This window comes from Amphibalanus amphitrite, unplaced genomic scaffold (assembly GCF_019059575.1).
Source record: "Amphibalanus amphitrite isolate SeventyFive unplaced genomic scaffold, NRLGWU_Aamphi_draft 001738F_arrow, whole genome shotgun sequence".
Lineage (NCBI taxonomy): Eukaryota > Metazoa > Arthropoda > Thecostraca > Balanomorpha > Balanidae > Amphibalanus > Amphibalanus amphitrite.
In genome coordinates, this window is record NW_024883231.1 from 3,136 (window position 1) to 15,087 (window position 11,952).

The following is an 11,952-nucleotide window of genomic DNA, read 5'->3' on the forward strand; positions in this document are numbered from 1 at the left end:
TTGGGTCCAGTCAGGCAGCTCGGGCTGTCGGCTGGGGCCTGGCCGGGTCGAGTGAGGATTGGACTGTTCCTGCACGCCAAGATCTCGTCTCCGACCGTCCCGGCATATATTGGCGGCTCCAAGGCCATTCCATGAGAATGACGGGTATGTCACCCACGTAGAAATTCGTGTGGAATTTCACAGCTATTGTTGCTACGCTTTGACAACCAGTAAAACGTCCCGAAAATGAAATAGCTTGAAAGAAAAGGCAGTAAACCGACGATTCCTTTTCAATTCAGACGAAATCCACCTCAGGAAAGATTCATCTAATGGCTAATCCTGAAGGAATAATATCCACTATCCAGTGATTCTGACTTCAGAAGCGCCGTGGAATATCCCGGCACTTCGCCTTATCCCAGTTCGTGACGGTAGAACACTGGCAGTAACGCTACGAGGTGCTGTGATAGCATATCAGATCGCGTCAGACACCGTGACGTTCGTTCAAACGTCCGTGGTCGGACGTACGACTGCACCGTGACTTTTCGTGATCGACCGTGACTCGTGTCCAAAAACGAATCGTGACGGTGACAGTGACACTGGTCTGAGACAAATGTCTACCAAAAACTGTGACTGTGACTGAATGTGAGTGAGAGTCGAGCAGAGAGCTGTGACAGACTGTGACTGCACGTGTGGTATGATCGGCTGTGACTCGTGACCGTTGTGAAGGCCGTGATTGTGAGTTGTGACTGACCTATGCCGCTGCCCGCTCCTGCACTGTGACCTGCAGCTCCATTGTTCAGCAGCACTGGTCCAGTCTCGTCGGAAAAGTTGCCGATGGCAGGTTCTGCAAATAAACAACAATGATCAGGTTAGGTGGTAATACTATGTATCATGTTGCGTCACATACGATGAAATTAAAATCGCATGAGGTCAAGACAATTGTCGAGTATGTGGCGGCTCAGATTTACCCAAATTCATTTACCTGTCATGCTGCATTTCGCAAATTAGGACTATTTTATCAAGCAAAACCAATCATGCGTAATACCAAAAACATAATATTTCTTTTGGCACCGAAAACCCAAAAGTTATGTTTTTTTAGTCAGCAAAACGTGACTTCCTGGTGAGTTAGAACGTGATATCATTAGCGTTACTGAAGCCGACAGCTACATGACCTTCCCAAAACTCGCTGTCCATTGGTAATCTACACCACCACGGCACCCCGCCTGCGTCCGGCCGTCCGGCCCCGTCCGCGGAGCCCTCATACGACAGCATGTCAGATAACATCTGATAGCTCGACGGCGCTAAGTTCCCTGTTCGAACCACTTCCAACAGCCGAATCTGGCGACGGCCGATCGATCTCGCCTCTATCCTGGATTCCGGGCCGCGGACGAACGGACCGGTCGCCTGGGTCCAGCTGAGCGGTTGGTTGGTCCGGACCGGGACCGGTCCCCTGGCGACAGTGAAGGATGGTCCGCGGACCGCAGCTGCGTCTCTGGGCAGCTGAGCACCGCCGGGACAGGACGCATCCGACCAACGGTGCATAACCATCTCTGACCACCGCTACAGGCTAATGCTGACCAGATGGCAGGATTTGGGGCCGTACGCTGACATGTCACCTCAGCCAGTCCCATTGTATTCGTCTTAGACTAATATCGACAGCACGTGCCAGGGGAGCGAAGCAGGCGACCGGGCGTTCCGTCCCGCCGGTGTGAAGCCCCACGGCCGCCCGCCCCGCACGGCTCCGTTACCGCCAGGTAGTGCGGTGCATTGAGCAAGGAGCACTGTTGCGAAACGCCAGGGTGGAGATTTCAGGGGCGGGCAGGGTTTCGGTCGGATAAAACCAAGGAAGCCGGACATACGAGCCGAAGCCGCCCATTTACAACACCTCTGCAGCGAGACGGCTAGGGGACAACACCTTGGGCCTCGACGTTGCCTTCATGCAAGCCATGACGATTGATAATATTATGCTCATGAAGGTGGAGTATGTGCCAATTGTTTTAGCACACGAGACTCTTCTTGCACTGTAAAAAAATACAAAGTTATTCCGCTTTGAAGACTAGGGTCACCCATAGCTAATAAATTGCAATTACATTTCATAGCATCGCATTGTGATAGCAGGAATCGTTTAGTTCACACCCCGCCGTTACGCACAATGACACCTCGCGCACCGCCTTCAGTGGGCGACAGCTGATGGCACGACGTCAATCAATCGGGCACCCTGCAGGCCAGACGCGGAGACGCGTATCGACCTGCCACCACCGTCAACAAGACGTCGCCGTCGCCGGTCGGGGCTGTTGCCTCCGACTCGGCCCGCTCCGCTCCTCGCTTGTTAGTCCAGGAAATGAGCGGGTGGCCACGGAGAATAGAAATGAGCCGGTCCGAGCGGCGCGCGCCAGGATCGCGGAGTCAGCACGGAGGTGCTCCGGCCAGCAGGATTCTGGGAGGCCCGGAAAAGTTTAATAGCGATATAAAGTGTTTTCAGGGTAGGTGTGATGAATGTGAGAGTTGGAGGCCTGTGGACGCGACTGGACTGGGAAGGAAGGGACTTCATGGTTGGAGAAGAATGAGAAACAAATATTGTGTATTATTTTGATTATCTCTTTGCATCGCATCCTTATTTCCAGCCGTTTTCTTGTAAGATAATCGTCTCGGAGTGGCGCACAGCTCGGTAAGTCGTTCGGCGGATTTAGCGAGGAAATATGGCAGAGGGCATGGCTGTGGCAGGCTGCCCATTTGCCACGGCGACACGCCATAATTTTCCAGTCAGAATTCTTAAGAAGACAGCGAATTCGGCCGAAGGCGCTGTCAGAAAAAGTAGCACTCTTCCACCGAGCTGTGACATTTGATTAAACAAAAGGGGCGTACAACAAGTCGGAATTGGCAGAAACTCCTGTTGGACGATCAACAACAAGCACGATTCCAAGATTTGGCTTTCTGGCGTGCGCACGTCAAACCGCAACTGACGAATCACGCCCAAATCGATACGCTGCTGGCAATAACAGAAGCTCGACAAGCATGCGATTGCTTCGCATGCGGTGCGCCTGCAGCCGCTCATACGAAAACAAAGTGGACAGAATTGAATCGCTTAGCAATGGAGATTTTATACATCTAGCTTTATCGGTTATTTCATCGGCTGCTGCAGAAAAAAATGTATGCAGCATGCATTATTTGATCAGCCCTAATCGAAATCACATTCGTCTATCATTGATAGCGACAACTTTAATCATTGAATTAATTCAGGTTAATAAGTTTCAGTTTGACTTCAAATTTATTGGCTCAAACCAAAGTCCCTGGCCTCCTGTGGAGATAACCGAATGAGCCCGAGCGACAACGCCCGGCTCAGGCCCAGTGGCAGCTTCCGACGGCGTGTTTTCGACCGGCTGTGTGCGACCGATATCGGTTACAGCAAATCACCGTCCAGCTGGGGCATCTCAGTGGGCGGACGACACCCTGACGTGTTTATAGAGGACGCACGACCGAGACGACACCTTCGGGAGACCGGTCCGGCGGGGACTGAGACCGTCGCGCCCCGGGTGGGCTAACATTAGCGAACATTACTCAAGAATATGCAGAAAATGTTGAAATAAACACCGTGTGATGTAGATGGTACACTCGGGGGCAGATTGATGTTCCACAACTCTTTATCCACCGGGTTCCTATGGCTCAGCATTGGCAGCAGCCGCCTGGTACCGGTAGACTGTGCCGCTTCACTTACTTGTCAAGCGGCACAGCCTACCCACACCGTATGCCACCGGTCTGGGTCGGTGGCTGGAAGGCGATGTGGGCCGCCTGTGACGTCAGCGCAGCGGTGAGGGCCGAGCCCGGAGGCATGGCTCGGGTCGGCGCGGCGCGGCGGCTGGGGAGGGCTGGGGAGTGAGGTGGGGTGGGAGCACGGACCATCACGCGGCTGAGCGAGTGTAGTTAGGTAACTTTCGCGTCTCAAGGGGCCAATTATTCTACCTAACAATTGTGCTAAAGCAGTTGTTAAAATGTCCTATCCCCAAGACAGCGCCTATCATCATACTTGTCATGCACATTACGACACACTTAAACGTGGCATTGGGACAGCCGATAGAATTTATATCACACGTGCATCGAGTTGCGGAGCTACATTGTTTTTAACAGATAAGTATTAAGGCCTTGATTGAGCTCATTGGTGTCTATTATTTCGCAAAGCAATCGTCCAGAGAGGTGGGAACTGGGGTTTTTGGATAGCGCGGCGTCCCAACTTTAAAGGGACCCTCCCACCTTAACATTAGTTTTGAGTTGAGATAGCCAAGTTTGCGGCCAGGCTCAGAAACCACCATTTATCCTGGTCGCAACCCCCGCAGCTTTATGGTGTTCAAGAAATTTCTTCCCTTTACTTGCAGGGTGGGACCAGCGTGGTCCCTATCTCTTAACCATTACGGGAATCTGATGACGTCATCAGGCTTTCGAACGTCCGTTAAATGTTTGACTAAAACGTTTTGTAGCACGCGGTGGTATATCCTGCTTTGCGCGCAACAAATGCCGCACTTTCAAATAAAGTCGCTAGGAACAGCGGAGATCCCAAAAAGTAAACAAAAGTAAAAGTCAAATATCTTGAAAACCGGTGAATATTTTTCGATGAAATTTGGTAGATATTCGTTTTTGCTCTTTCTGAACCGAGCGACATCACTTTCATGCCAATTCATTAACTTTTTTGAAGGTGGGAGGGTCCCTTTAAGCAACTTTTACTATTCCTCTAATGTGTGGTCGCAGCCACCAATAGCAAACCGTTCCATCTAGGAACGAAAAAGTCGCGCACCTGGGACGGTTCGAACCGGGTTTCTCCAACCGGTCACCCTACGACGCTAGCGTGTATCCACTGAGCTGCCGAAACCAGCGACCACCCGCCGCGGTCAAACGCGATCAAATGTCACAATGCTGTCATTGGCGGTCAGCGGGTGAAAGTCATTTTGTTTTGTGCAGATGAGAACCATTCTCCGTAGCTCAGTGGATGAACGCTCGAGTCGTGAATTGGCCGGTGGGAGAAGCCCGGTTCGAACCCTTCTGAGTGGCCGACTTTTTGGCTCCTAGTTGGAACGGTTTGCTATTGGGGGCTGCGACCACATACATTATTATTATTATTATTATATTAGGTATTAGAGCAACAGTAATAATCGCTTTAAATTGGGCGTTGGCTGCAGCACTGCTCATAACCCCCAGTTCCCACGTCTCTGGACGATTACCGTGCGAAACAATAGACACCAATCTGCTCAATCAAGGCCTTAATACTAATATGTTATACAAAATATAGCTCCGCACCTCGATGCACGAGTGACATAAGTTCTATCGGCTGTCCCATTGCCACGCTTAAGTGTGTCGTAATGTGCATGACAAGTATGATGATAGGCGCTGTCTTGGGGATAGCACATTTTAACAACTGCTTTAGCACAATTGTTAGGTAGAATAATTGGCGCCTTGAGAGTGAGACACGAAAGTTAACTACACTCGCTTAGCCGCGCGATGTCCGTGCTCCCACCCAACCTCACTCCCCAGCCCTCGCCAGCCGCCGCGCCGCGCCGACCCGAGCCATGCCACCGGGCTCGGCCCTCACCGCTGCGCTGACGTCACAGGCGGCCCACATCACCTTCCAGCCACCGACCCAGACCGGTGTCATACGGGTGGGTAGGCTGTGCCGCTTGACAAGTAAGTGAAGCGGCACAGTCTACCGGTACCAGGCGGCTGCTGCCAATGCTGAGCCATAGGAACCTGGTGGATAAAGAGTTGTGGAACATCAATCTGCCCTCGAGTGTACTAACTACTAAGCGCATATGGTTAGTGGCGTTACTGTGAATCATACGATTGTCATATCGTTTCTGGGTCGACCTAACAGGATCCGTACCATCTCAAAAGACATTATATCTGCTGAATGCTGGTGCAAGCTACTATTGATACTTTCAAATGGACCAAAAGGTGGACACTCAATCCGCATACCTGCCCTGCCCACCTTCGTGCTTCCTCAGACAGGATATCTTGCGACTGGGATCATTCACCCGCCCGACGATCGCGGGGCGTTCCCTGTCCCGTTCTCCGCCACCCACTCGATGGATCGGTCCAATTACGCGTGGGCGGGACCGTGTGGTGACAGGGAACTTTCGAGCGCCGAGAGAGCGGTGTGAGTACGTATCCTGGCTCGTCAACATCATCTCTTGTCGAGTACTACCGGAGCACCGCACATAACAACTCGTCCACTTGAACTCAGCAGCGAGAGCTCTCCAAACGGCACCTGGCGAGTGGCCGGTCGCCGTCAGATCCACCAAATCTGATTAGCTGACCCTCACCGGACGCGCACAACATCCTGCAGCAAAGGGGAGCTGTGTCTGTCCTCCTGCCGTGTGCGTGTCCAAGAGGGCGGGTCCGTCGCCGCCGTCACCGGACCATCAGCGCAGCTCCATCAGCTCGCCGTACATCATTAATGGGTCACCGTCGGCTCACGTTGATAGCGTTCGCAAGTGCTCCGGCGAATCGATGACTCCCTGATGCGGAGGCGGCGTCCCGCGAGTGAAGGAGAGAGGCCTGGATGGGCGCGGAGGAGGCGTGATCTGGTGCAGGGTGGGTGTGGAGAGAGGCACAGTCCAGGTGAGAACGTCCCAGCTGCGGCGCGACGGTGACGGATCACACTGGCGGGCCATGATAGACCGGGATCTCAGGGGATATCTGGACGATCTACACGCAACGCACGGGGGGAGTGCTATTGATTGTGAGTTGTGACGATGACGCGAGTTGTGGACAACTCATGGAGGAAGTCGGCGAAATCGCGTGTTTTTATGCATGATGTTCAGTTTACGGTTTTTGGATTTATTTGACGTCCTGAAGGAAATACATTGAAAAGGAAACCGTGCTATTTTTGGAAGGCAGCAAGTGACTCAGGCCGGAGCTTTGCGCTAGCAAGCGGCCTTTTGTGACAGTCTTAGATACAGGATACGACTCCAGTGGGGATTCTTACCTATCGCGTGAGCTTCTACACAACAACAACGAAAACACCGCTGAGGCTCCTCCGCAAAGGTGCCGCCTCGGCAAGCAGTTGACTCGACATCACAGGCCTTTCTGATGATGCTCCGATGGCACCATCGCTACATCAGGATGCACTGAAGCTGCAAAAGACATCAGGAGGAGCGGCTGCAATCAACGGACGGGTCGAAGCGCCCGACGTTATCGGCGAAGGGTGCGAAGAGCCTCGGGCGTCGGCCGTGAGGCGACAGAATGACGTGGCGAAGAGAGGGCATCGAGCCGGCTTTGTTGGCCATTGACCCTCGCCCTGGCAGGGGGGGGGGGTCGATGCGACCCCCCCCTAAGGTTTTTCGAAGATAGCGTAAAAACGGCGGCGCGCAGCGCCGCCAAATTTGGCACAGCCTATGGGGCAACCTTTTTACATATGACCTGAAAATTTCAGGTCCGGGTGACCTTGGGTCAGGTCACCAGGTCAGAAAAACCGGTACAAGGTCATGGTCAAATTTCAATTTTCTTTTTGCACCTGTCCAACTCACAGTTTTTGACTGATTTCCTTCCAACTTTCAGGATGTGCTAAGTTCACCGAGTTGTATAACATATAGTTCGGTTTTTTTGAGGTCACTGACCTGAGGTCAGTTAGAGGTCATTACGTCGTAATGTTAAGCCTATGGGAAAATACTAAATTCGGAAAATACTGGAGATATCTGCTTCGTTCTATCACTTTTGTGCTTTGAAACCACAGTACTTAACAGCAGGTCACTTGGTGCTTCTTTGTTTGGTGTACTTTCCATGGGTCAGGTCAAACGAGGTCAACTGAGGTCAAATGACGTTTTTGCCAATAACTTGGCACATAATGACGCTAGAGCTTAAAAATTGGTATCATTGTGTTCCTGGTGATCAGCCGAATCGAATGATATGCGATATGATGCAATTTGGTTAACTTGAACTTAATTTATTAACTTAAGTTTGCTTAAAATTTAAGAAAAACTTTAAGTACACTTAAGCAAGCTTAAAAGTATATCATTCGACGCGCCTTGACGTGCTGAGTTCACTGGTGCTTTTCTTTTTGCTCTATCTTAAATAGATCAAAAGTTAGAAGCGAAAAACTTTTGACCTGTTTTTAGCGAAATTTTTACATTTATACCCCCAAAACCCCCCTAAATATTGACCTAGAGCAACCAAATTTGCACAGGGGCGAGAACTCCCGGGGGCCCACCTACCTACCAAATTTGGTGTTTCTAGGTGCCATAGGAGCCAATCGCGAGGGGGGGGGGTCGCATCGACCCCCCCCCCCCTGCCAGGCCGTGTTATGAAAAATGCCCTGCCAGGGCGAGGGTTGATATAGCTCCAGATACCAGCACTGCCGGGGGCGGCTCATCGTTACGCTGCAGGTCGGGAAGTGCGGAGCATGATGCGTAAAATGAGAAGACACCGGGAGCAGGTCGGCCGGAAACCGCGTGGAGTGTGCGACAGGAATCAGAGGTGCTCTCAAGAACCGGTTCCCACGGGATAGATACGATACCACTTATCAGCACCGATATCGGTCATTCTTTCGTTTTGAATTTTCGAGTCGCTTATAAGACTTGCGTTCCCAGGCAGGATTTGTAAATATCTTGTTGGCTCATGATATCGGGAAGGCACATTCCAAACCACAGGTGCTTAAATTAACCGCAGTGAGCGACCACAAATCGTTTCACCAGATCATTAGTTGAGGTGGTACACGTCAGCAGCGCAAACCAGCCAGGTGCCTAGGCCGTTTTTCCTTCCGCTGTTGGATACAAATAGAGGCTTGCTAAAGCACATGTCGGCGAAGGCAGTCAACTACAACAGGGAAAAAGTAAACAGATAACATCTGAAAGTCACGGTAAAAACGCGTCTAATACCGCCATCCGCATGGCGGAATGTCTTTATCCATCATGAGATGACATCAAAGTCGTGCCGACTACATAATGTCACTCGGACACGTAATGCCCACGTGACACATAACGTTCGTGTGACACCATCACGAGTGAGATCATGTCTATCAGCGCACCGAAAGCCTGCAACAGGCTGAATGACAAAGCACATGAGCTGCACATGGATACAGAAAGGCTTCAATGAGTGCAGATGAGGATATGTAATGCAAGCAGTGCACGCTTGGCTTCACTTTGACCGCAATGAGAAGTCGTACAGTTTTCTCCAGTCTAGGGCTCAGGCAGGTCCGTCAGCGTCGCCGTCTCCAGCAGGAGTCCGACAGGCGGCCTGTTTTTCTGCCCTTTCAGTGCAGGACAAAACGTGGCCATCGCTTGCAATCAATTCGTCGCCTCCAGTCGTCTGGAAATTGACTGCGGGACTCGCGCTGGACGACCCGGGTCGAATACCAAATCGAAGCCACCGAACAGTTTTTGCCGCCTGCTCATTGTGTCTGGCCGAGCGGGAATGCGCCGAGCGAAGGACGGAGAAGGAACGGAGCAAAAAGCCAGCTGTCGCCTCCGCTTCGTCAATGTGCACTGTGCACAGGTCGGTGTGCAAACACGGTACGCACAGACACGCAACTGTGCGGCAGACCAAGCGAGCTCCGGATAGACCAGGTGACGTCCAACGGCGACCAGTCGCACCAGGACCCGCTGAATAACGCAGGTCGGAACCGGTCACCGCTTAACCGTCCGGTCGCCGGCACTGAGCCCAGCAGTTTGATGATGTTCGCTGATGTTCGTCCTACCCGTTTTCCTCGCCGTTACTGCAGTCTTCCCCTTGAACCTGGTCTGTTCCCTACACGTGAGCGGTAACTGCGCCGGTATAGATGTTGGCAGTGCGCGGGTGTCACGGTCCGCTGCACCCACCAGCCGCACCTGGACGTCACGCTCACTGCACGCGTGAGGTGGGATCAGAACTGAGCGGACACGTGACGGACAGCGATCGCCTCCACCTCCGCCTCCGCTGGCTGCCGCAGCGCGGTGGCTCCAGCAGCCGTCCCAGCCGGGCGTGGTCGAGCACGGCCCTCTCGGCGCCGCAGGGTGTACGGCAGGCCGGCCGTGACGCTCCAGCGGCCGTGCCGACGCTGTCATCGCTTCATCGGTCGGCTGCAAGCTGAGCCCGGCGGCGGGGCGACACGGCGCCTGCAGCTCGTCAGGAGAGCGGTCGACCGGCCGACCGACACGGCCGGGCCGCTGCAGCCGGCGGAGACACGACGCCCACGGCGGGGGTCGGACGGCAACAGCACAGCAGCCACAGAAGCCAAACAGCCCGCGGCGCGGTGGCCGGCTTCCAGGCAGCAGCACCGGCGGCAGGCATGAGGGAGTTGAAAAGTGGCATGCAAAACTGAGCTCATCGTCGCAGGCTCGTGACCGCGGGGCTTCAAAGAGGTGGTGTTTATTTTCGTGTACGGCTTCATCGGTAGCATCGGAATACTTTCGCTCCTTATGGGTGCGTTGGTGAAGCGGTAGATGTGTGAACTCGGCTAAGCTCTAAGTTACACAAACTACCGTTGGCCATCACATTCCTCACCGTCCGAACCATTCCGTTGCTACACACTGTGCAAAGAATAACAAACCTTTCCCAACGCCACAGGGGCGTGCAATTAGCCTAACTAAGCGCGTTGTCTGAGGATCGTCAGACTCGGTGACAGGCCACCCGCTGGCCGAGAGTCCGCTCAGCGTTATCAGCGCCTCGTGAGCGCGCATTAGTGCAGAAGACACCCCGCAAGTGCCGCACCGGTCAGCGCCGAATGATGACGGCGTCGGCGTATAAATATACTCGCCAACCGGGCCCTGCTCCGCGGGCGGCGCAGGGTCGGAGCTTTTTGCGACGCCATATTTAACCGTCCCAGGGGGTGCTGTGGGGGATTTATTTGAACCGGGACACAATACCCTGCATGATACGTGTGCTGTTTACAAGGGTGGAGTGTGTTGCTCTTCAAATCGGCGCGACATCACGACGCCGGTGGTCTGAGGTGGCCGGCGCTGTACGACACGGTCACTCTCTAAATGCCATAGCATAGCGGAGCTCGGATGGGGTTACGAAATAAGTGCCGGTAAATTCGTTCCAAACAATACTTGCTCGCAACAGCCCAAAGCAGGGGCAACGAGCGCCAAAATTCCTTCTCGACTCAGAGCTCAAAAATATTTTTCAATGTCTCGATGCATGCAGTGCCACTGTGCAACTCATACCAAAGTTACAAACCTGAATCCCAGAATAGTGAAAACTCATCCTCAGTTTGTCTTTCCCGAAGTTTTCAGACTCGCTGCGCGACTAGTTTGATCAATACCAGAAAACACCGCCAAACCACGAACATCCCATTTTCCCGGTTCGTCGGACTCGCTCAGTCCCTGCGCCCCCAGCGCACCGTACATTCTGCCCGCTCTCTCGGTCTGTCTGGGCTCGGTATAGCGGCCTGCCACCCGCTGAGCGGACGCTGCGGGTCCACCGCGGCGGCGCCGCGCGTGCAGACTGTTTGCACACATCGGTCACGGTTGCCGGCGTGCGCGACAGCCCCGGGTGCGTGCGTGCCTCGACTGCGCCGGCTGGTGAGGAGAAGCGGCCAGCCTGGCACCAAGATGGAATCCAACCGCTCTGGTGTGGAAGATACGAACGAGGGAAGGCTGCTTCATAATGCGTTAATGTTTATGGCAAAATAAGTGTTGACATATCGAGAAAGTGGAATTAACTAGTTCAGAGGGATGCCCTGCTTTCCTTACAGGATTGAACACCACACTTTCTTTACCTTTAGTCCAAATTCCTGTCCTTTCTGAATCGCAGACTCATTGCTTTTAGACTTCCGGTTTCGTGACCCCTGAACTGACCTGAGATGAATGAGACCTCGCTGACCAGGATCCACTGCGCTGCAAACAGCAGCTCCACTTTAAGGAAGCGGACCGCCATCGGAGGCAGTTTGACGGACACGTTGCGCGCGCCATCCAGCCCTCCACCCAGTGTGTAGTGGAGCACGGGCTCGGTGTTGTAGTAGCGACCTCCGATAGAGCCGGTCACGATAGCCTGGGAGAACACCTGAGCACGGAC

At 53.3% G+C, this 11,952-nt stretch overlaps 1 protein-coding gene across 1 annotated transcript in view; it reads right to left on the minus strand.

Moving 5' to 3' along the window:
* Nucleotides 1-730: 730 nt before the first annotated feature.
* Nucleotides 731-11,952, minus strand: part of LOC122374920 (discoidin domain-containing receptor tyrosine kinase B-like) — a gene marked incomplete at its 3' end in the record, with an annotated part of 55,587 nt that continues 44,365 nt past the window's right edge. The window contains exons 8-9 of the mRNA XM_043353979.1: nucleotides 11,736-11,940; nucleotides 731-823 (exon numbers count right to left, since the gene is read on the minus strand). Coding sequence (XP_043209914.1) covers nucleotides 731-823; nucleotides 11,736-11,940 — 298 coding nt within the window. The remainder of the gene's footprint in view (nucleotides 824-11,735; nucleotides 11,941-11,952) is intronic.